Source organism: Homalodisca vitripennis, chromosome X (assembly GCF_021130785.1).
Source record: "Homalodisca vitripennis isolate AUS2020 chromosome X, UT_GWSS_2.1, whole genome shotgun sequence".
NCBI lineage: Eukaryota > Metazoa > Arthropoda > Insecta > Hemiptera > Cicadellidae > Homalodisca > Homalodisca vitripennis.
Window position 1 is genome coordinate 91,432,228 of NC_060215.1, and position 26,968 is coordinate 91,459,195.

The following is a 26,968-nucleotide window of genomic DNA, read 5'->3' on the forward strand; positions in this document are numbered from 1 at the left end:
TTACACGTGCATGTATATCAATATACATACACAGAGGACATCTACGTGTTGGATCAGCTACCCAGGTTAGTGCAATCTATACTACGAGTTAACCAAAATCTATGTATGCACCCTGACCTCTGTTATGTACTGTTACTTTTAAATTAGACAGCTTGTACTCATCAAAATTTGAAGTAGCTTTAGTATAATTCTGTATAAGTAGTACGTAATTAAGAAGGGATTAGTAGTAGCATAGGTTTTATGAAGTCTTGGAAAACGAATCCCCTTGTTAGCTGCACTCCTCTTGTGATATTCATGTGTCACTCAATCGAAAAGTTCCTCTGACCGTTCAAAGATATAGGACATCAGGTTTCCGATACACAATTGTCTAATATTAAAAACTTTAAGATCGTTGTATACCTCATCTGATGAGTACAATCAATCCCTAACAAGGATGATAGCTTAATGATAGCTTTTTGTGGTATCACCAAAGGTTGCAGTGTTGTTTCATATGCACCACTGTACGCTGTGATTCCACTCTCCAAGACTGATTACACATAAGCACAATATAATATTTTTTAAATCTGTGACGTTTAAAATTTGGCCAAGTTGGAAAAATGCAAATATCATTTTCCTTAATTTCTTATTAAGATGCTCTATATGCACGGTCTAAGTTAGATTACTATAAAATATCACCCTTAGATACTTATAAGAATTAACTTTTTCAATTTTGTTACAACTGAAAACCAAATTTTCAAAATTCCCACATGAATGTAATTTAAACTCTCACTGATTGTTTCACCACTCTAGCGCAATGAGACAGGCATGAATTTAAATTTATAAACATTTAATACCAACATGTTTTGATCAAATCATATTTTTAAGATAGAAAGATATCTAGTTATCTTTATCCTAATCCTTATCTTCAAAGAAAATTGCTTTGTCATGAGCAAAAAGGTATCATTTTTCCAATATATTAATTTTTGGTAAACTATTCACATAAATGTTAAAAAGTAAAGACTCTAGAGTGCATCCCTGCACTACACCAAAATGTACAGATTCTTGCTTGCTGTTGGCACCATTGGTGGTGACGTATTGTTTACGATTGGCTAAATACAATTCAAACCACCTTGAGGTGTTATTCTTTAATCCAATAAAGTTTAATGTTTGTAACAATTTTCACCTGTTGACAGAACCAAATGCTCTCCCAACATGAAGAAAATACAATTACACAGTTTTCTGTGTAGTCCTTAGTCGAGCGTTGCTGGAGAGTGCTCTAACCTATCAGCAGGAGTCTGAACAACGTTTTATATTTCACAATGCCCTGAGATTACAGAAACAATTAGTTCTGCCATTTCATTATGAGAGTAGGAACGCAAATGTTGGTCCAATAGTGTACACTAACATTTAATTTCAATTTCATTGCATTTATACAATCAATCATAAAGTAAATGGATGGAAATCATATTTAGCTATTACACTGCTATGGTTATAATATTTTTTTATCTCTAACGGTACTTGAGATATGGGAGGTTAAGTAGATTACGCTCCCCACCAAATTTTACTCTCCTCCCGAAGTAATCAGCTACACCGGGGAGCAAGAACATTGTGTTTCAAAATTCCTATATTGCATTCAATAATCAAAAATAAAATTGCATCAGGCTTTCAGTGCATGCTCAACCCTCATTGGCTCCTGAACTAATAGGGCAACATCAGGCACTGTATATGGTTGGCAAACTATTCCCTATATATAACTAAAGAAAATTATATTATAAACATTGGAAGAAATTACTGATTCATATAATTGGTGCACAAAACAAATAATAAAAGATATTCAAAGGAATATCTACTTAGTCTCCACAAGCAGTCCCATTTTATTGCACCAAAGATTAGAAGCTTGTAATCACCAAGAAATATGTGAGAGAATACCCCTAAAATTATTGAAGCACACAACCAATGATAATAGTCATTCAGAGGAGTCTCCACAATATCTCTGCAAACAATCTCATGTTATTGCACCAAGATTAGAAGCTTGTATACCAAGAAAGATTTAAGAAAGTACCCCAAGATTTATTGAAACACACAACAAATAAGAATAGTCATTCAAAAGAATCTCCACTTCATCTCCACAAACAATTCCATGTTACTGCACCAAAATTGGAAGTTTGTAACCACCAATAGAGATATAATCACACACCCACACCTAATAAGTACACACAGAATATGTGATAAAGGGACACTGAGCATGTGATAAAGAACATGTAAGGGCTAATGTGGAACTTTCTGAAACTGTTTGGGTGCTGTTGTAATGTGAGATATATAATTTTGTTATTGTTAGTTGCAGTGTTTATTTTTATAATTGATTTTTAGTTCCAATCAGGTAGACTTGGAGATAGTAATTTTTCCATATTACTTCATTATTTTGCTGATGATTGATTTCATTCAAGTAAATAATATAAGTAAAAATAACCATTTTCGTACAATCCATAGAGCACAGAAAGCACCTGCCGCCCATCCTACTCTGGCCCAAAGCCCGAAGTTCTGGACTATAAGTATGTTTTCTATGTTCTATGTTATCATTTTCCGTTTACATTTGTTTTAAATTCTAAGACACCAATAGAATGTAATGAACAGTATGAGGAAGGTACAAGTGGGCTGACCTGCTTCCAAGGATAAGCGAAGATGAAAACCTGGGGTCATAACCTTCTTCTCCTTTTTCTATGGGGTGGCGTATTGCCATGCACTTAAGGCTCATGGGCCTTTTGCACACCATAAGACCGACCAGTCTACGGCTTCAGCAGTTTTACAAACCACCGAAAACAACTGATCAGGTCCTCCTGGGGAAATTCGCCACCCTTGTCCAAACTACTAAATATGGTTTACCACTCTCTTACTATTGCAGGGCAGTCAAAGAGCAGTTGTTCAGCAGTTTCCTCCTGCTTGTTACACATTCTACAGAGTGGATCCTCCCAAAGGATACCGACTCTGTGAAGATTCTTCTTTAGATGACAATGTCCCATAATCAGACCCATAACCTGAGTCTATTTAGTGAGAGAAGGTCAGATGCCACCCTAGGGGTAGGCGACTGTAGAACCATTCTGCTCATTCTCAGATTCGGATGAAGCCTCCACCTTCTCTCATGTTCAGTGTGAACCCATTCCGAGACAGACCCAAACGATTGACGTTCCATCATATTGGACGCTGAGCCCAAGTTAGCCAGGACATCAGCTCTTTCATTCCCAGAGATCCCCTCATGACCAGGAACTTAACAGTCATTTTTGTATTGTAGCAAAGGAAGAAAAGACTTGAAAGCAATCCCAGACAAGTGTGGAGTTGAACACACAAGAGACTAACGCTTTCAATGCCCCATAAATGGTCTCATCCCCGCAATCCCGGCACCTGTGCCACTTTTTGTTTTAGAGCCGTCTGTAAACCATTCAAGCTCCGCTGGTGGAAGAAGTTTCTTTCCCTCCAAAGAAAGAAAGAAAGAAAGTTTCTTTTCCGACCAAGCCTCCCTAGAAGGAATGACAATCCTGAAGGGTTTGTCGAAGGAAAATCTTTGTGGCATCTGATCTGATATCATGTGCAGAGCATTTCCCTGAATCAGGATACTAATTCTACAGTGCTTCCTGCTGCAGCCTGAGGCTGATCAAAGTCCCGTCTGCTGGACAATAGGCACTCCTCCTGGCCAGAACCTTTGTTGCAGTTATGTTCTTTTTTTACTTGAAGTGAGGAATGCATCCTCCAGTCGTTAAATGTTCAAAATAACATCAATATTAATCTTATATTAAATATAGTGCTGTCCGGCTTTCCAGAATTCCCCCACTGCCTTTATAGCACAATGGCCATCCACTCACTGGTGGATCAAGCCACTAGCTTTAAGTCTCTTTTCAGGGTTCTTAAGGAATTAAGTCTTGTAGTTCTTTGGTTTGTGCCTAAGCAGCTTAATATATTTTACGTTATTTGATACATGTGGGAAATTAAACAGATTAAAACTAATAAATGTAATGAATGAAAAGTAACCGGAAGTTTTTGTTATCTTAAATTAAGATTCTTGTTACTGGAAACTGTCACGGATTATGATGTATAAGGTAAAGTGTTATAATTTATAGAACATGTTTATTTTTGTCAATTGAGTTGATTTATGGTATTGCAGTTGTTAACTGTATGTGTCTTATTGTAATTTTGTGTTCCAGTCCACATAAAATTGAACTAACTCAGGATAACTCCATTATAAACTGTTGTAACATGTTACTTTTTTTAACATACGAAACAAACATTGACTAGTGAAATTTCGAAATTAGAACAAACAATTTTTTTTTACATTACAAATAACAACTTATAGTTTTCAGTAAAAGTACCAAAATTACTATTTTACTAACAATGAGTCAGACACTATCCGGCAGGTCAGTGCCCGCACGAAATATCGCTGCTTCCCCGCCGATCACGGTGAGAGGGGAATGCTTCCCCCACCCCGCGATCGCGTGAACCTATATAACGACGACTGATTGAAGAGTGGACGTACAGTAACCGCGAACAGTGCAGAACGAGGATCGCTGCTCAAACCAACGACTGCTACGACCCCTTCTTCGACCCCACTCGCCGAACCTACATCGTGACAGCATCAGATAAGGGGCAACGATCCTGTTCCTTACTGAAGTGTCTATCTCCACCATCAATAATTCTTCCAATTATTGATGTATTTTTTATGTAATACGGACTTCAATATTTTATTTGTCATTTAAGAAAATTAATTTATCTAAAATATTAATGTTTGATGGTTATAGATTTATTTTGATAAGAGAATTATTTGATTTTAAATATACTCTTAATACTGTAATTTATTTGCTATTTAAGAGTATCAATAAATTTAACTCTCTCAATTTAACTTAAAACTTTAATTACGCAAGTCATTTCTTTCCTTCAATTTAACTTACATTTTGAGTTCCAATTACTCAGATTATTTTTGTCACTTCTATTAAATCTTAAATAAACTGTGTTCAAGTATCTTGAGAGTCGTCACTCTCCCCCACTCTTAAACCATTGTTGTTCCATAAATACGAGGAAAAAAGGATTGAAAAAAGGAGTAATTAAAGTTTTTAAGTTGAGAAAATTAAGTTTATTCTATTTAAATTTATTGATTCACTTTAATAGCAAATACTTAATTCTCTTAAATGACAAATAAAATATTTAAGTGTATTTCAAATAAAAATTGGAATAATTATTGATGGTTGAAATAAATACTTTAATAGTAAGGAACAGAGTCGCTGTCCCTTAACCTGATTCCGTAGAACGACGTCGGGTCGCGATGTAGGTTCAGTGAGCGGAGGGTCGTAGAAGTAGTCATCCAGGTAAGCAGAGAGCGCAGTCGGTGGTCTGAACCGTTCGCGGGTACTCTCCCGACACGTCAATCGCCCGTCATTATGTAGGTTCATTCGGCCACGGGGTGGGGAAGCTTCCCCTCTCACTGTGCTTGGCAGGGAAGCAGCGATGGTCCGTGCGAGCATGGACCTGTCAGGGACATGGCCCCCTATGGAAACATCTTATGAGGGTGGGCCTTAGCCAGACTGATGAATGTAGACTCTTAGGAGAAGAGGAGGAATCAGCAGAGGATATTTGGTTAAACTGTTCTGCCATATCAAAAATTCGGAAAAGATTCCTGGGAGCGTATCTCCTCAGCCCCAACAGAGAACAGGAGCCCTTAAATCTGATCGGCTTCTGTAAAAGCCTCGGATTCTGAGGACACAAATATAAGTAAGCAAGGCGCAAAATTCCTTTTTAGGAATAAGCACGGGGACTAACCATCTCATCATCATACTGAGTATACCTATAAAATTTTAAAATGTTTACCATGAGGAGATAGACCAGATAGGCAGTAATGACTAGGGTGTTTTTGTCTCAAGATGAAAACTAAGGTACACTTAGGCTTTTTTTGTTCCATTAGGGAAGAAGCTTAGAAAACTGCACCTAGTCCTATTAGGACCTTTGCGCTGTTTCCAGAGTGACAGGATATTTTGGATATGTAAGGTTGAGAGTAGGGGCCGCCTCCTGTTCAGATTCATGAGGAAAAGTTTAGGGCACTAATCTCAAGTCATGTCCCCTCGGAAGAAGGAGAAGCCAGATCTGAACCAGCCTCTCCAGTCAAAACAGGCAGGGGATGGCACACTCTTATGTCTAGACTGGCAAGAACCTTTGACTCTTAGGAAACAAACCCCACCAACTCCAACAGCCATCTTCCGCATTAGATTAGAGCTATCAAATTACCCTTGCGCCCCAGAATCTCGACATTTGCGGTTAGTGATGGGTCGCTCCTGAACGTCCATAAGGTTGCCCAGATTTAAGGTACACATCGGTTTTTGCTGTACCCACTGTGGGTTCAACTAGAAGGTATAAACCAACAAGAAGTGAACCCTCCTGGGGATACACTTAGGCTTAGACGTAACAAGAATTACAGGCGTTATTAAGATTTGATAACATGTGAGAGTATTACAGAAATTGTATCATATTACAAACATCTTTATTATACTCCAGTAAGAAATATAAGACAAATTAAATCTTAGATTAAAAGACAGAATTTATGAATTGAAATAACACAAATGGAAAAAATCTTTAGTCTCTTTACAGTTCAAACTAACATTAAATGTACACTTGGTAATCAGACCTTGTAGTTATTATATATATATATATATCAACTGTCCACGCCAATTTGAGCGGCCCAAATAGCAAGACAAAGCTCTACCGGTATTTGAATGATATTTCTCACAAGGTAGTAGTTCTAAAATTTGTTTAGATAGTAAATATCTGTGGGTGGGAGCCATTCCTGGCAGAACACAGCCTGGTGGAAACACTCAGTTTATATTGGTGGTAGGGGGGAGGTTGTATTTACTGGCTCCTAGAATACTGATTATGCAGATGAAAATATTACTTAATTTTAGTTTTATGAGCAAAAACACTTGATTTCTGACACATAACACATGGTTGCAAGAGTGCCCTCTAGTGAGTTTCTTTACTATAATGTCAATTTTGTTATTACAGCAAAAAATTAGGACAATTAATACATAATTAAAAAAATAAAACACAGGTGGTTTGATAAAGATGTTCACTGACTAGACAGTCAAATATAACCCATGTGAATGCAGGTAACAATAAGGTAAAAATAAACCAGAATTAAGTGTGAACACTCAAGAAATTCCAGACATTCCTCTTCATCTACATTACATTCTTCATATCATATTTTGTAGTCTAAGTGTCTCTAACGTGGAAATAATGTAGAGTTCATTTTTAGCTTCTTTGTCACTGACTTTTTTTGGATCTCTTCAGAAGAACATGACTACCAGATTCCAGGAGTCAAGTTTGTGACAGCGTCACATTTAAGACACTGCACTAAGAAGAAGGTGACCTGGAGCTGAACTCAACACTCACACGATGTATCTATTTTCATGAACACAAAGGTCTCTTACCTTTTAACCTGTATGTGACTAAGTAATCTCTGTGAATGGTATATTGTAAAAAAGTTACTTCAATTTCTGGATGATCCTCAGTCATTTTTAAATATAAGTTAAACAACTTCAGCTTTTCATATTTCTGTGGGATACGTTACTGTCTAGTATTTACAGATAGACTCACTTATTATTATCTTTAAAAATGTTAAGCTGTTATAAATCATAATATATGTAATCTCATATTCAATACTTAAGTATTATTGTATTAAACTATTCTCGAAGCCATTAAAATATGTAAATAACAGTATTAACTTTTTTTCCCTAAATCTTTCATAATACATTAAACCAAGTACACTCATGAAACAATGAATTTTTCACTCTGTTTTTGATCAACCAAATTAAACAGTTATTGAATCAATCCCCACTTACAGTAGCCAGTTGTGGGCAAAGTTAATAGTGGACCAGAGATCATGTTGATGCCATTATTCATAGGTAATTCCTTTCATTTTGTATATTAATTATCTTATTTAAAATAGGTATATGGTGTAATCAATATGTAGAAATAGTCACATATTTTTAAACAGGTCTTGCCTTGAAATTCCACTGCACAAAATTGTGTACTAAATATTGTCAAGCAAATTTATATTCAGCATAGTGGGAAATGCTACACTATTCCATTAGACTGGCAAACACCATTACATTAACACATTAGCTTTGTTAGGTATTAACTCTGACCTGTGCCTGTCTCAATTTTATCAATCTGTGTGATATAAGTAAATCAAGTATAAGCAAATATGTATCTCCAAAAATATAATTTTGTTTAAACATAAAGAGTAAAAAAATATTCTAAATGTTCAAACTATTTTATAGAGAAACACATATAATTACAGACCAAAGGGACACATGCAAAGAAGTTAATTATTGGCTGCAGCAGAGAGAAAAGCAATGAAATCAGCTGATGGCAGAATAGCTCACGAGTGTTTATGCATCATTTTCAGGGAGCGTATAATCAATATGGCAGAGGTTTACATTCATCAGCACCTTTTCTCTTTATTTGCTGAATTAGTATTCACGGTTTATATTACTTCTTATAATTACTAAATTTTGAATATGTATATTTGAATCATCTTAATTACTTTTAAATCCGCCCTTACAGAAGAAAAATTTAAGCTTTGTAGTACCGAAAGTTTTCTGTATTAGCTGAATTAGATTTTACAGTTAACATAGCTTGTTATAAATATTAAATTATAATTGTCAATATTTTAATGATTTTCATTATAATTGTTCAATTTTAAATTTTCCCCTACCGAAAAGTATGTGGACTTTGTAACTCTGAATACTACTGTTAGATAAATTGAATAAAATTGAGTATCAATAAGAGTTTGTTTACAGCTAGAAATTTTTACATTATATTTTTTACCATAAACTAACGAAATTAGTGAAATTTTGTAAACATTTATAAACTTAAATATGTGCATAAATACCACAATTGAAATACAATCAATAATCATTTGAAGTGTATTATATTATGTATGTATTGTTAAGTGTATTATTTTTATTTACAAGAAAATTTGAGCAAGTAATTCCAGTAAAACTGTTTCATTGAAAGATGGGATGAAATGTTGGTTGCAGTACCTCGATCTATGAAGCTAATCTTCCCAGTCAGCATCATCTTGTTCATCTGTGTCTGATTCTTTGACAGGGGGAGGAGGGATCATTGCTAACATCTTCTCCAGAGGGTCAGCTGTTCCCGGTTGAGACCCAGAGATTCCCTATTGTACAACATTGATATTTAGTCTCAACAAATCTTTGTAATGTCCTTGATACATGGGTCACTCTAAAAGTTTTGAGATACCGGCATAGAGTGCACACTGCAATAATCTTATCATTCTTAACTGATAGTCTGAGCTTCAAACAGTACCTGACAGAAAATTGGGTTCATTTGTGTACTTGTGTTGTTTGTTCGGAAAGATCAGTTTTGTGAAGTAATGAAGTTATTGAAACAGTATTCCTCAGGCTATGATTATCTAGAATTTTAAAGTCAGTTTGTCTCAAGAGGAATGCATCAAATATTTCAAAATTGCCATTGATTCTGAAGCACTATTTCATCCTACTGTTTTAGGTGGTAGTCGGAATTTAGAAGGAGCTGTAATTCGTGTCAAGAAGATAAAAGTTCTGGAGGTCCGCAATCTGTAATCATTTAAGAAAATCATCAGGTGCGCGCTATGGTCCAAGAAGACAGACACTGCACTTATGTAATGATTGAACCTTCTTTAGGTACTAATAATTGATGGGTACCTCACAATTTCACAGATGAAAAAAATGCTGAAAGTGTGAGAATCAGCCAGCAGACCTTCCAACTAATTTAAAAGGCGATCAACAGATTATTTAAAACATTTTCAATATTGTTGAGACATACATAGCATTTTATGTAATTCTAACTCAAGATGGGAGTCACATACAATGGTTGAGAAACAATGATAGGTGGAGAATGAAATGTACACTGTTTTCTTCAGAAGTGCAAGGTGGAAACTATTAAGGTGGAGGGATAAGGAACATTACCGGTACACTCTTCATGACTTGAACATTAAAAGTCGTTTAATTTTGCACCATGATAATGCGCACAAAGAAAAATGTGCACAGTTGTCACTTTTCTTTGGAAGCTGAAATTAACGATGTCATTTGTAAATATTTTGACTTCAATCTGAAAATTGTGTGGTTAGGTGCTTTCAACAAATATAAAATCAAACTTTCAAAATGCATTGATGCTGATGGGGATTAATTCGATCACGTCTAGCACAAGAATTCTTCTTGTATCTCAAAACTTTTGGAGTGATCCTTTTATTACTGTACAATAAAAACATATCCAAAATAAGAACCATTTGGTACATAAACATTTGCTGTCATAAAGAAAGAATCTGTCAAAATTGAATAGTTGACAACTGCATTGATTTCATATAATCTAAGACAGTGCTGCTAATCTCGTACACCCTTCCTACTCAAACAGTCCTATTCTGACATTTTCGCTGATTCAGCACTTCATTCCACAATAGGCCGGTTTGATATTGTTACAAAATCTAGTGTTCATTACACAATGCGCAAAATGAAAAGGAAGAGGAATACATAAAAACACTGTGTTAAGAATTCCCTACTGAAGTGTTAATTTATAGTAAATTACTTATTTTTAAATTCAGTATTTAACAAAGAAACAATTGTTTAAGGGGTGGAATCAAGATGTAAAAATAAAAGTTTATCCCTACCTATTATGAATTAAATATATTAAAACGTCAAGTAAACACTATCATATAATTTTCAATTTAAATGTTGTTACAACAAAAAATGTTTATTCACAATTAAATCTATAGAAAATGTATGTATACAAAAGAAACAACACCTGTAAAAACTTATAAGCTTTGTTTTTATGTAACAAAGATGTGTTCTATAATTTTAATGAAACCCCAATTGAATTTAACCCTCCGAGTGTTTTGCGTCAGATTTTCTGACGGTTACGAAGCACCGGCCGAGTGTTTTGCGTCAGATTTCTGACGGTTACGCAACGCCGTAGTTTTCTACCGAATTTACCGATTGTCGATAGCGATATCGAGATTATTCGAATACTATGCGATTCTAGAACATCTAGGCTACATGGTGATTGTATAATGCCTTCCGTTTGTCGAAAAATTTGCCGTTTTATTTGCTTCTTGCATTTGTAGAAATTCAGCTGTGCCAGTTCATTTTGACATTAGAACGACTAACCTTTGTTGGTGTCTGTAGTGTTTAGTATTGTTTTAAAATGAGCCGGTATTTGGATAGAAGTGATGACATAAGAAATTTAGTATATGATGACAATCTTAGTGAATTAGATGACCAAAGTGATGACGACGTACAAGTGGAGTTGTTGGATTATGATTCTCTAACTGACTTCTCATCAGGCAGCGATGATGAATACCAACCAAATTCAGATGACTTGGAAACTTCTGACAGAAATGATACTGACCTAGATCAACCAAGTACTAGCACAGGTAGGTTACCTAACCGCAATGTACTAACTGCAATTCATCTAGGCCTAAGAGAAAGAAAGAGCCAGTAATTTATTGTGGGTCAGAAACGTACTCTGGTGAACCAGAAAAGTGTATAGAGACAGACTTCACCAGGAGGAACACTGGAGTGAGAGATGTCCCAGTTAGAAATAGTAAGCCAATAGATTATCTTTATCTATTTTTCACTAATTTCATTTGGAACCTATTGACTGATCAGACAAAATTTTATATGCCCAGAAAAAAATTGAGGAAGCCCAAGGTAACCTTTCTTTACACTCTAGACTAAGGAAGTGGAAAGCCTGCACTGTATCTGAGATGAAAATATTTTTTTGGTTTACTCATAAATATGGGCATCCATAACTTGAATAATGTAAAGTCATACTGGGACACTAGGGCATCACAAATTATACCATTTTTTAGCCGTACAATGTCATCTAATCGGTTTTTGAATCTGATGTCCAATTTCCAATTGATAAAATTGCTGCACAGATTCCTAAAGGGGAGCCAGGTTACGATCCCTTGCATAAAGTTAGATTTTATTATAGACCATATGAATGAAAAAATTCAAACGGCATTTCGTACCAGAGCAAAATGTATGTCTGGATGAAAGCCTAATAGGTATGAAAAAACCGTTGCACTTTCATTCAGTACCTTCCAAATAAAAAGCACAAGCAATTTGGAATAAAAAAGTTTGAAAACATGCGACAGTAAAACAAGTTATGTGATACATGTAGAATTATACACTGGCACTGATTACCTAGCCCATGTAGAAGGACCTTTTACAGAAAAAAGTTGTTTTAGATGTAATGGAGAAAAGTTGGTTTGCTAGATCATGGGTACCACTTATTCACCGATAACTACTACACAAAGGTACCACTGGCACTGAAGCTCTTAGAAAGAAAAACATTCTTAAACTGGGACAATTAATAAGAAGTCTAAAATATCTGGCTACAACAGTAAAAACAGCTAAACTGGGGCAAAGAGAAAGTATTTATTTTAGACATAAGGATGTCCTCTTAGTTGCTTATCGTCAGACAGTTACCAGAAAAAGTGTATTCTTGATAACGACAGCTTGCCACGCTGAGGGATAAACTTATAAAAAAGTAAAAAAGGGACGAGAAGGAGTAAAACCACTGCTGATTCACAAATATAATCAGCATATGGGAGGAGTTGATGTTAGCGACAAGTGTGTGTACCACCTCTCATGCTAAACAGAGCGACAGTGAAATATTGGAAGAAATCTTCTTCAACTTTTTCGAGACCTTTGTCTCTTCAATGCCTATATACTGTATTCCCAAAATACAGACCAGGCCTAAATCCAGGAGGGATTTTTTTATTGATTTAGTAGATTCATTGACAGCTTCTACTGATGTACAACCAGTTTTCTGGACCTGCAGGAGACACACCACACAAACTGACACTTTTACCGAACAAGGCTGCAAGAATTTGCGCAGTCTGCAACACCAGCAAAAGATCCACTTACCACTGCCCAGGATGTAACTGTGGAGTACATAAGGAATGTTTCTTGAACTTACAACACTACTGGAGGCCCCTAAATGGCCCGAAAGATGAAGAAAGAAAGTGTGTTAGTGGTTTTTCCCTGAAAACAAGGTTTTTGTTACATAGTGTATAGAGTTAATTTTTCATGTTTTTTTACTCAACGTGTTAAAAAAAGTGTATAAGTGTATATATATTTTTGTTCAGTAATAAATTGTGTACAAAATGGCTATTTAGATTTTTTTATAAATGTGAACAGGAAAAAATAGAAAAATTCACATTTTGGAATGTTTCAGAAAATTTTTTTGAAGTTTTAAGTTTCTACCCCACAGGAAAAATTCAAAATTGAAGTAAGTGTTTCAAACCTTATATTTTATAGTAGCCCACATATTCTAGTTTACAAATATGTATACATGTATGGAATTAATTTTAGTTATTGATGTTTTAAAAATATTTTTTTCTAAAAACACTGCAAAAGTCACAAAAATGGCAAAACACTCCTGGGGTATGTAATGCAACACTCGGAGGGTTAAAAAAACACAAATATTTGTTCAAGATTTTATTGATCATTCAACAAACAGTAATATAACACATTTTGTCAATACTAATATAAAACAATTTTAACTTTTTTACCATGTGTTGCATTTTGTTTTTAACTACTATGTTCAGGTAAAAATTAAAATAAATATAAATAATGTATAAATACAAATACTGATAAATGTAATAAAATTTGTGAAAGCAAGAACATAAGAGATTAAAGACTCATACGTTCACTAATAAAAAATTGGTAGACAGAATAAGCAACATTGATATAAAAAAAAATGAAAGCAGGTAAATACCAAAATAAATATTGAACAATTATGCTATATATATGTTACCTGCTTTCATTGTTTTATATATATATATATATATATATATATATATATATATATATATATATATATATATAAATATTATAACATTTACAATGGCAAAAAATGTGATTTATTAAGAGATTAAAAAGGTCATACTCACAAATAGATAATTGATAAACAAGAGTTAATGACATATATGAATAAATTAGTGGAATGAAAAATAATAAATAGCCCACATACATTACATCAAATATTTTTTTACAATTAATTAAGTCTCATTCTCATCCAAGAGCATTTTTTATTTAACATTTACTCACCTTTCTCCTCAATGAAAGTTTGGCGTGAAGGTCTGCCATCAAGTTTCCACCAGAACTCTTATGTATAATATCCTCCTCCTGTAAATAAACATTTCCTCAAATTTACAAAATAAATCCAAAAAACTAAAGCAACAATTTGGATGCTTTTTTCATTAATTATAATTTTCCGAAAACATTTTTTTTCCATGCTGTTTAACATGTTGCTAGCACGTGTGTTTCTGAATGGCACAAAGAGTTATGCCCTCAAACTGACCACTGTTTTGGACAACCATTAAAATAATAAGAACATTGTCATTAGTATGGGTTGTCAGTTTCTCTCAACTAACACAGATCCTTCAGATATACTTCATCAATCTGCCACCTGAAACCAGCCATAACAAATATACAATGCTTTAACCCATTGCGGATCGTATTGATTTGGCGCGCGGGCACCAGCGGGCACGAATTAATTTACGGTCAGCGGCCGAACGAACAGCAATTGTGAGCCACATCGTATCGCTCGCTATTGTATACTCACTTCATGTCTACGTTGAACTGGATTCCGGTTTATAAAATTATCTCCATCTATATTCTTAAAAACAAAATAAATAAATGCAATATATTGTTTATGAACTATTGTAATATATCTTTACAATAAAATGAAAACAATAATTAAGAACAACTTACACTTTGCAGCTTGTCGTTGCGACCGTTGCTGGCTAAGTATATTCCAAACACTAATTGTTTATTCCAAATGTATCTAATAACTATTCACTAAAATAAGAATGGCAATACATCTTATTTATTTACAAATATTTAAACTTGAAGTTTTTGACTTTAGTATTTTACTTTCATGTGGAAGATTTTGAAGCACTCTTTGTCAACATGTAATGGCACTTCACAACGGTCACATTGATATCTGGTCTCGGATCTGATTCCGCGTTCATAGCAAACTTTACACCTTTTTGTTGGGAATTGCTTTTTTGGTTTTGCTGGCATTTGGACAGGAAAGTGAGCCCAATTTTTTGCCTGTAAACACAGTGGGTTGTATCCTATCGGCATACATCCAGGGGGTGTTCTTCCTGGGAGATTAGAGGTTTCAAGCAACTGTTCCGCTAAGTTTATTCTGTAGTCTGTGTAATGTCTCTTTTCTTTAGGTTTAGGTGGTTTCAATTTATTGTATATAATGAATGAATTGTATATGGCAAGATCAAACAAATAAAAAAATATTTTCTTGTATGCCTTGATTGATCTCCTCATGATAGGAAAACTAGAAAGTCGTTGATCCATTCGGTCAACTCCAAACATACCGTTATTATAGTCGGTAATAACTTGTGGTTTCTTTACTTCTTCTTCAACACCCCTTTTTCTCTTTCTCTTTTTTGTTTCTTCAAACTTCAAATCAGAGTGGAGTGTTGAAAGAACAATAACATCTTTATTGTCTTTCCACATAACGGCTAAGATTCCATTTGCAGATCTGAATATGGCTTCGTTTTTATCCAGATTAGCCTCTTTGAAGTCTGTAGGTATATCGAACCTAGTTTTCAGTGCAGTGCCGATAGCATGAGTGTCATTCTTGAGTAGTTCAACAAACAACATAGGTGAAACATACCAGTTATCTAAATAAACTGTGTATCCCAAGCCCATGAATGGTTGCATTAGGTCTAAGACGACTGATTCACTAGCCAAAAATTCCTCACATACTTTATCCTCCCCAATATAAATTTTAAATATGGAACAATATCCAGAACTAACTTCACAAACTTTGTACACTTTTAGGCAAAATCTTGCTCGTTTTTTTGGATTGAATTGAATGTACGATAACCTTGACCTCATTTTCATCAAACTTTCATCGAGGGATAATTTTTGTTCTGGTTGATAAGTTTTTAAGAATTTTGTCTCAAAATACCTTATTACAGGCCTAATCTTTTTCAGTTTGTCATTGGAATCTTCCACCGATTCATCATAAAAATGGAGGAATCTAGATATTGCCATAAATCTTGCAACAGGCATAGTCTCAGAAAAAATAGGTGTCTCTAATATTTTTCTTTTAGACCAGTACATCCTAATATTTGGTTTTTTTACTTGCGACATCATTATGTATAAAGCCAAATAGCTTTTGAGCTCATCTCTCATAATAGGTGTCCAATTTTCATCACATTTTAGATTTTTTACTTTAGGATCATTTATAAGCTTTTCGGCATAATCGTTGGTTTCCTGTACAATCATGTCCAAAAACTCATCACCGCATACAACACTAAATATATCCCGCTCAGTAAAGTTATCCCCTAACTGTTCAGCAATATTTTTTTCTAAACCCAGAACTCCTGTAAATTGAATATTTTTTACTTCATTAGGTGTAGTTTTCCAAGAAAAATTTGATTTTCTTTTCATAGGCCTACGTTTACTTGTCACACTTTTATTATTTTTCAAGCTCCTAGATTTCGCTAGTTTTCCATTATCTAGGGTAACGTGTGATGTAGATGGAAAATTCAGCTGTGAAGGTAGTCGTTCAGATGGAACATGGGTCTGCTGGCGTATCCGTGATGTAGGAATGACAACACGCGAGCAAGGTTCCGGGGTGGCAGGAATGATGTCTGATTCATAGTCTAAATGAAGCGGCTCGGGCGAAGAGAATACAACATCCGGGCCATTGTCTAGACTAAACCCGCCAATATCTACATCTTCGTCGTTTAGTTCTGTGTCACTAACCTCAAAGTCACTTGCTTCATTCGCGCACCGGCGTGGACATAAACGCACTATATCTTCATTGTCACTGTCTAGGCCACTACTCTCACTAACACTCTCTAATAAATATCGATCAAGTTTAGACGATCGTAAGTTTTCCATTTCGATCAGCACATATTATGTATGACACGCAAATTACACCATAAAATGCGATAATAGTTACTATTATAATAACAGCTGAGGAGAACAACAATCAGAAGCGCTAAAAGCAGGGAGTAAACTCATATGAATGATTTTTCAACTTCGATATACAATTGCGATCTGTAGGATATTTATAAAACTTTTGAAAACTCTAAACGTAGACCGTTCTAAAACACTCTTAGTTGACAAGTGAAGACCATCGCCCAATCTATTAGACATCAAGAGAACTATTGGGAGGGAAGACCGCTTTTGCGACCTGAGCTCGTCATCGTGCCGTTAGGCCCAGCCGCTGCGTGACGAGAGCCCAGCTCGTCAGTGATCCGCAATGGGTTAATTGCACAACAAAAATCTTTAAACCGTGATAGCAGGAAAAGGTAATTATTAATTTTTTATGTCAATAGTATACAATTTTCAATTTTATATAAATAATAGGTAACATTTAATATAGAAATCAATGGCAAACTTTTGAGTTCATATTTAAGACATCAACATTGACTGATTAGATTGCTAAGACGTAATGTATGTCACCAATAAGAAAATTATGTTTCAACCTTACTAAGGGTTATACTAATATAGTAATAGTTATACCAATATTTATAACTGGAAACTGGAGTCAGTGAGATTGTTTCTTGGGGTACATGGAAAAACATTGAAGAAAGATATAGAAATAATTTTTGTGTGCAAAATTGCGAAGCCTACATACTTTTCTCATTATACTTAGATGATTAAGGTAAAAACTATTACGGTTTTATGCCATTTGAAATATTTTACATCCACCAAAAAAGTCCGGAAATTAGCCGTCATCACGAACGTGTTGGAGATCTAGCTTCTAAAACAACATATGTTGTCAATATATATATATATATATATATATATATATATATATATCTTCTAAAAAAAGTTAAAAGTTAGGAGTTACCTGTTTGATCCGTTTAGCCTCTTGTTTGCGGTCAACGACAGAGCGTAATTTTGCCTTACCCTTGCCGCCAGCATTGCGGATTGCTTCCATCAAATTAGCCCTGGCATCATCACCTCTTGTGATTGCATTATTCTGTTGAGCAAGATCAAAATCATTACTTAAGTCTTATTCGGTATTTTAACATTCCCAGTGCTGTGGGTAAATTAATTTGTACTTTTAAATTATTTAGTATAATGATAATACTATACATAAACTGTTCATGTAATTATCTAGACATGACCTGGTAGTGGTTCATATTACCATAATGGCCAGAAACCATATTACATTTGGCTCATATATACTAGTCATGGAAGTGAGTTTAATCAAAAGTATTCTGCTCCGACAACCAATTATATCCCTAATGTACTTATAAATTATTTATCATTAAAAACGGAAAAAACCATGTACAATGAAAAATTGTTATACATGTAATAAAATACATTTCATATTACATCAGCAAGACATAACTCACTATTTAGGCTATGATATATATCGTCGCTAGCTACCACACTGTTGCTCTAATAACATTTACTTCATATTAGTTTGTTATTGACTGAGCTCATGGGGCTGGAAAAATTTCATTTCTATCAGACTGTGTGTCTCTGTCTGTACGATATCTTGAAAATAAACAGATCTATATTCTTAAAAGTTTACGTGAAGCTTCGTTTCTATATGAAGAACACTGAGTTAGATGATGGTACATGTCACTTCATGGGATTTAGCTAAGTGTTAGCTAATTTGTTTACACTCCATAAGTGGGTAACCATGAGAGCAACTTGAAAATAGCAGAATAAATAAATTTGTAAACAAACTGAGTAGAGTCACATTCAGTTTCAATATGTAACATTTTTATTGATAGAGATAAAAGAAAAAATAACAGAATGGAAAATCAATGTTCTAAATTCATGACAAGATTTTATTTCAGCCCACTCTTGCATTATAGTACCCTCCCTAGCTCACAAACTTTTATTATTTGAACACTGCTATGAAACTTAACTGAATGAACTAAAATGTGAATGTATCATATGGCAAGATATATTGAGAAAGATTTCATCTGCAAACTTTTAATTTACATGAAACTTCATTTCTAAATAGACAAGAATGAGTTCTATGATGGTGAATGTTTACCCATGGAATTTGGCTGAACACTATTGAAGTCAATCACTAAGGAGGCTAATACAATTTCTCTTTTGTCTGCCGGGGAGATGTAAAAATTTCTTCTATGTATGATTTTATGCCTATAAATCTGTCTGCGGGACATGTCAAGAATGAAATGAGCTATGGATTTAGTCAATAGTCAATAGTCAAATATTCTTTATTCAAAAACATATAGTACATTTCTTACATTAGAATAGTGTCAAGTTTCAATAATATAAAAATAAAGACTACATCCAAAACTAAATCTAAAAATCAATTGTTATTATTAAAAAAAACCCTTTTCAAATTCCTCTATAGAGTACAAAGCTAAACCTGTCAATAAAATGCTTTTAACTTTTCTTAAATATATTACAATTGTCCTCTTTTTTTAATTTCTTCTGGTAACTTTTTCAAGAATTTATTTCCTGCAAATGTTGTTTTTTTTTTGTAGAACTCCAGACGGTAAACTTGGAAAATTAGACTCATTTTTGTGTCGTGTATTGTACGAGTGAAATAAAATAATGTTGATCCCTTAGTGGGTTGTATCTTAGGAACATTATGCACTCATAAATAAATAGCCCATAAACGGTCAATATTTTTTAATTCTTTGAACTTTTTCTTTGACAGAATCATTAAAATTCAGATGTAACATGACTCTGACTGCTCTTTTTTGGACTTTCAATATTTCCGTGAGGTTTTCCATTTTTTGTTGTTCCATATACACAAATGCCATAGGCTATGTGAGACTGGATATGAGAATAATAAATCAATTTTAAAGTTTCCAAACTACACAAATTTTAACATCTTTCGAATTGCAAATAGGCCTGAATTTATTTTGTTTAAAACCAATTTAGTATGTTCATCCCATGACAAATTACTATCAACCAATAATCCTAGAAATTTTATCTGATCAACCCTCATCAATTACACTGTCATTAATTTCAATATTAAATCTAAAATTTGATTGGATTGTTTTGTTTTAAAATTTACAAGCTTGGTTTTATCAGAATTTAGAGTTAAATTGTGGTTTTGAAAAAAATTGTTCAATACAAGCCAATTCGATTGAGGTCAGTAACTCTATCTCTTCTACTGTCTTCCCTGAAACTTTCAAGTTAGAGTCGTCAGCATAGAGACAAAGTCCTGAATAAGGCTCAAAATTTAAACATTTTGCTATGTTATTTAAATAACACAAAAAAGGAGAGGTCCTAAAATGGAGCCTTGCGGTACCCCTACATTTATTGATTCAAGGTTGGATTGAAATTTAACTACATAATTTTTTTCAGTAATGTGGTTAATTTGAACAAATTGTTTTTCTATTAGAAAGATATGATTCAAACCAACTTAATGCATTGTTTTTATTATACCCAACTCTTGCAGCTTCAGCAATAGCAGTGAATGATTCACACTGTCAAATGCTTTAGACAGGTCCATAAAAATTCCTATTACTTTTTTCTCCTCTGTCTATTGCCTCTATAATTGATTCAATAAAGCTTACCACTGCTGTGATTGTTGATTTTTGTTTTCTGAAGCCATGTTGAAATAGTCTCCAGAATATCATTATTCTCTAAAAATTGCATAAGTCTGCTATAAACTACTTTTTCATAAATTTTTTGATAGTGATGGCAACAGTGATACTGGTCGATAATTTTTAATATCCAAGGGGTCATTTTTTTTTGTAGATTGGGATAACTTTTGCAATTTTGAGTTGATCAGGAAAAATACCACAAATAAATGATGAATTTATTAAATGTACTAATACTTTGCTCAGTTGTTTATTCACAGTTTTTATGATTGTCATTGGGATGTCATCATGGCCACTTGAAAATTTGTTTTGAAAAGAGTTTATTATCTTTTGGATTTCCATCTCATCTGTTTGTGTTAAATAAAATATTTTTTTCAAAATTAGAAACCAAATAAATTTTGCCCACTAATGAACCGATAGATTATTGTTTATGCAGGTGCCATTGGCCGTATTTACATTGGCAGATATCATTCCTGTAAAGAATTCATTGAAAATTTTACTTATTTTCAGTGGATTCACAATTACTCGGTTATTATTTTTAATTTTGATGTTGTTAAAGCTCTTTTAACCTGTCACCATTTTCTGAATTTATTATATTCCAAGTAGTTTTATTTTTTATTTTTTGACTTTTTAATTTTTTGATCAAGAAATCTTTTTTTAGCTGTCAGTAAATTTGTTTTGTAGATTTTATTTTTGTGCTTACATAGTTTAGATAGATTCAAATCATTTGTTACTCGAGCTTTCTTATTTAGTTGAATTATATTTTGTTTTTCCTCCTTTAAACTCTTGGTTTATTATCCATTTATTCAGAACTTTTTTTGTTTTAAAAACATTTCTTTGGAAAAAGATAATATTAAAGTAGTTGATGAATGTACTGTAAAATATACCAAATTTTCATGCACAGGTGAAAGAAAAACCGTCTGCCACGTTTCCCTCTCTAATAGTTCTTTGAGCATTAACCATATTTTCTTCTGAAAAATCCCTCTTGATATTTATTAAACAATTATTTCTTACATTATTTCTACATGTATATTCACTATTTCTAATACTTGACCATCATGGTCAGATAGCATAGTTATTACTCCAGTTACTAATATTTGATATTTTTTTAAACTAGTTAAGAAATTAATCTATTGCTGATACAGACCCTTGGAATACTTGGAATACTTGGAATTTGAAAACTTACAAGCAGCCTCAGCGAAGACTGTTATGTGATAATGGTATGGTGTACTCTCCTACCTTCTATTAAAAGTATATTTCTGCACTCTTTTTACTAACCCGCTGAAACAGGATTTTTCCAGACATTTGCCATTGTTCATTGATACAATTAATTAGTAAAATTAACTTTCGAGATCTGTGATTTGATATATTTCTCGAGTGGATAACTAACCTAACACATAACTACAATTTAGCTTAAAATACACAAATAATACCAGAGCATTGTGACACACATAAGTCAGGAATCACAACAAGCATGTTGTGCGTCAACTTCATGCACACTATCTCATAAACATGCACTTAAAAATAAAATTTAATGAATCCAAACTAAAGAATACAGGTCACAATAACTCTGCACTGAACGACAGTGCCAAAAATGTGCACTTTTATCAGAATCACACTGTATAGACTGCTGAGACACTTGATAAACAAAAGAGATGAAGGACACACACTTCTAACACTTTCATAAGATATAGATAAAACTCAGTGTACTGTTTGGGAAATCCAGAATGTACTATTGAATGAACTAGATTTTAAATTTTTATGGATAAAAGAAATTTGTTAATAGTATGTTTGAATGAACTGCTTGTGTCTCACATCATAAATGTAACATAAGCAATAGTTTTAAATCTTTTACAGCTTCTTGCTAAGTTCCAATTTATATCATTGATTACAAAGTTACAGCAGTTGAAGTGTGAAATAACCAGTGACTTACATAAAAGTAGTTTAATATGTTTTGGTAAAAATTGTAAGAGATGTTTAAGTAATGTTGTGGTGAAGTGTGTGTGTTTGATTGTACATGTGCAAAGACCCATATTCATTATACAGATCTCTATAACAGCATCAGCCCGCGTAATTAGTGTTAGCATCATTGCTTTCACATACTTACCCAGCTGTAATTGCATTTGCTTTTTTGTGAGGAAAAAACAAATGCTGATCTTTTACTTTATAGCATTAATATTGAAACTTACTGTTGTTTGACTTGGTGTTAGCACATCCGCTGACTGTGGAGGAGAAGTAGACTGGGAGATTGCTGGTGGTGGAGGTATCTCTGAGGGAGGTGGTGGTGGTGGAGGCGGAGGAGGGGTGCTGTGTACAGGAAGGGGAGCAGGAGGTGAAGCAACTGGTGGAGGAGGAGGGGGAGTGGGAAGGATGGTTTCTGAAGGCGTCTCTGTGAAAACAACTGGCAGATCTGGGATAGGAGTGGACCCAGATGGAGCAATAGGTGGTCCTGAGTCCATTGAGAACTGCAAGTCTCCAGCAATTCCTATAAAAATTAATGGATGAAGATTTAAATTGATCTCATTTACATTTTTCACTATACACCACCCAATAACAGCTTTTGTTTTTTTGTTTCAGCTCTTTAAGTAGTACACAAATTCTCTTTAGTGCCACAGTATTTAGAGCAAAAGTGGTATAAAAGTTTTCAAGATTTTAATAGGTAAAGTTCAAAATGGCTTAACTTCAGTAATACTGACTTGATTCAATCAAAATAAACATCAGTAGAATCAGCACATTTTTGTCTACATGTTACGTGTTAAAATCATACGAGGCGTGTTCAGAAAGTAAGGACCATTTTAAAAAAAATACAAGTAAAACCTTTTTTTTCAATACAATTTTATTTCTACGTGAAAGCCCAAACTTTAAACTAATTTTTGACATAGTTTCCATCGATGTTCAAACACTTGTCGTAGCGGGTGATCAATTCGTCTATACCCTCTTCGTAGAAGGTTCCCGCCAACGAATGTAGCCACAACTCCACAGCAGTTTTCACTTCATCGTCGGTTTCTAACAGTTGGCCGCCTAGCTCGCGCTTCATGTACAGGAACAAGTGGTAGTCAGACGGTGCCAAGTCCGGGCTGTAGGGTGCCTGTTCAAACTGCTCCCAACGAAATTGTCGAACCAATGTTTGAGTATCACCAGCGGTATGGGGCCAAGCATTGTCATGGAGCAACACAATTCTGTTACTGAGCATTCCTCTCAGTTTGTTTTGAATTGCCCGCCTTACTTTTCTTAAGGTTTCACAATACCTTGCATTAATAGATTCACCTCTTGGGAGAAAACCGTTTTGTCCTTAATTTTCATATATAAAGTTTACAAGGTTACAAGGTTAAAAAAATAAATATTCACAAACCCACACACATTTATCACAAATTTATAAATTTAAATATTTTAATGAAAATGTAACATGTTCTAATCTATTTTTAAACTAATTATTACGTAATGTAAAAGTTTTGTAAACTATTATTCTTCTAATAATGCACTGAAATAAATCCTAAAATAATCTCACTTACAGCAACACATACAAACAAAACTGTTCAATATCTATTTTACAACACTTCTATAATCTGTACTTGTTGCATTGTATATACAATGCCGTCCGTTACAGCTGCTGGTGGAAAACCCATCAATGGAATTAAAAGAAAAATTAAAAACATAAAGCAAACTTTCATTCATCCTTTCTACCACTACATGAATTTTATCACAAACTGATAATATTCACTTCTTCAAAGGTATGCAACATGCAGGTAAGTATATGTCTCATGTCTGACAATGATGATGGCCCGATTTTCTAGCTCAAGTATTAGAAATGAATTAAACAAAAACTAATATGGTATATAATGAGTTAATGAATGCAATGATACATTAAATGGTAAGGAATATTTATCTGAAAACAACACGGTATAAAAAGATTTTTACAACCAATACTGTGATATTTGCAACCATTTTTCTTGATGTTCAACGTCAGGTAATATGAAGATTCAGGCCCGGTGATAATGGATAAATACTTGCTTGGAGGTATGATCTCTCTTAGTTAAGTATTTGAAAGAATTCCCCACTGTGGAACACATAGGGTGGGGGGGGAATGTTTTGTGACTGGTAAACACACAGCAGATCAGAAGTATCTTTACTCCTAGTAAGACCAGTGGGACGAGATGGCATGACATGTACAGACCTACTCTTGGACATAAATGCTATGTAACTATTTACTGTGTGCATAGGATAGCTGTGTTATTTAGTAATCATTATAGATTGGTTATATTTATAAATGGGAAAGTAAAATAGAAAACTTTGTAACTGTAAAATACTCCTTATATACCCATTCTACCAGGAGAGTAAATGATTTTCAGCTATTCAAAAATCTAAAGGCATTCAAATTTATGAAGCAAATCACTTTAGTCTGACATTCTACATGAGTTTGTTTGAAAAATGTCTTGTTTTCTAAAATATTAGATGTACTTTGGAATTGTTTTAGATACAGAAACCATATATACTACCTCATTTATGTGTTGTATTTAGTTTGTTTTTTTTTTTTAATATGAGCATCAAATTTTGTATGGCCATCTGGAAATTTCCCTATATATTTATTAGCAATTTGTGGTAATTAAGACTCCTTAAAAATATTGAGGTTTTTTTAAAATGTAAATTTCACGCATATAGTCATGTGGGCCGGGAATATTCCCAGTGAGAGGGAACTTATAAAATGGGAATATTTCTTTGGTCCGGTAAGATTTCCAAAAATTGGGAAGTTATACATTTTTTAGATTTTGAATGTTTTAACACTTACCAACAGTTAAAGAACCTTAAAACTAGGTTAACTAAGTAAATTCATACATTGTAACCCTAGAATTATCATTCAATGCATTAATTTCCTGTATACACAATATCCTAGAAATTTATAGAGCTAAATGAATTTTGATTCCTAAACCAATACAAAAAAATTAAACATTTAAAAATCAAGCATTTTTTAACATGTAACGTCTCCTTGGAACTCATGTTCAAACATCCTTTGTCTAAAATATTCAACAACTACCTATTTCTATAAATTCACTGTTTCTTTGTTTTTTCAGATTTATAATTTGTAATTGTTAGGCCAATAATGGCCAATATTTCCATACTATTTAGTACATCAGTGTTTTAATAAACAATAGGAGAATTAAAATATTCAGTATTTTCTCATAAACAATAATAATAATAAATATTTTATTACATAAAACATTTTTACAGGAAATATATCGGAATCGTCAAATTTAGAGAGCTAAAATTGTCCATACACTACCACAAAATTCTCTTTCATACATACATTGTTTGCCGTCACACTCTTTCACTCATTCGAATTGTCCATCTCTAGTCCCTAGTCAGTCTGCCAATCGAGGGTCTCCCAATTAAATGCCATAAACTCGTCCGTGTTGTAAAAAGCGTTTGCGACTAATGTTGATTTCAGACGAGCTTTAAATGCCTTCGGCATTGGGGCATTTTTTATAGAATTTGGTAATCTGTTGAGAAAGAGAACTCCTGCCTGGGAAGGCAAACGTTCAAACAGTACCGTCCTGTGTGCCCCAGTTCGGTAGTTGTTCCCGCCTCTAGTTACATAAGAGTGTATGTCACTACCTCTTATGGCATTAAAAATTACATACGTGTAAACATTAAACATACTAAGGTATACGATGGGTACAACTTCTTAACATTACACAAATCTCCTCAGAAATCTTTAATGGTATGAAAGACGCGAAAAAAGTCTGACACACAAAGCAGAAGATCGTAAACTCTGCACATTGTGTTCCTGGCGCTGCTACTCGCCGACACTGATCTATCTGCACACGTGGCATGCTCTCTTTGGCTTGTCCTTCTTATCTGTAGGAGGGATGGTGGTGGGAAAATGCAGAACAGTGAGTTTTAAGGGAGAATTTTAGCCAAAAATTCATCTGTAAGTCTCTCTTGTGCAATTTTACGTAATCAGTAATTACAAAAACAGCCATGTTTATTTACTCGCGGTAAACACAAAAAAGTTTACAATCAGGATAACCGGTAACATAAAAGAGAGGTTACAACCTGTATTCAATACAAACATAAATAGAATCAGTTGATTACTTGAAACAACTGGTTGAATACCGTCATATGGGCTGAATACCGTCATATGGGCTGAATACCGTCATATGGGCTGAATACCGTCGATTGGGTCTGAAAGAAATAAATAAAAGAACAAATGCAATCTTGTGGGAACGACAAAAACTACTTGAAACTGTTTCTTATTTATTCCGCTAGATCGCATTCAGATTCAAGCAAGAGATTATTCATCACAAAACATTATTATGAAAACTGTTTAGTACCATCCAAATTACTGCGGGCAGCACT

The 26,968-nt window shown here is 33.9% G+C and overlaps 2 protein-coding genes across 5 annotated transcripts in view; both read right to left on the bottom strand.

Moving 5' to 3' along the window:
• Positions 1-9,172, bottom strand: part of LOC124369363 — a 54,931-nt gene extending 45,759 nt beyond the window's left edge. Inside the window, exon 1 of the mRNA XM_046827354.1 lies at positions 9,057-9,172. The gene's annotated coding sequence lies outside the window, so the exon portion shown is untranslated. The remainder of the gene's footprint in view (positions 1-9,056) is intronic.
• LOC124369362 (WASH complex subunit 1-like) overlaps positions 6,480-26,968 on the bottom strand; it is a 53,929-nt gene continuing 33,440 nt past the window's right edge. For all 4 annotated transcript variants that reach the window (XM_046827348.1, XM_046827345.1, XM_046827347.1 and 1 more), the window contains exons 6-9: positions 22,804-23,099; positions 17,917-18,048; positions 14,130-14,207; positions 6,480-9,193 (exon numbers count right to left, since the gene is read on the bottom strand). In XM_046827348.1, coding sequence (XP_046683304.1) covers positions 9,071-9,193; positions 14,130-14,207; positions 17,917-18,048; positions 22,804-23,099 — 629 coding nt within the window. In that variant the 3' untranslated portion in view covers positions 6,480-9,070. The remainder of the gene's footprint in view (positions 9,194-14,129; positions 14,208-17,916; positions 18,049-22,803; positions 23,100-26,968) is intronic.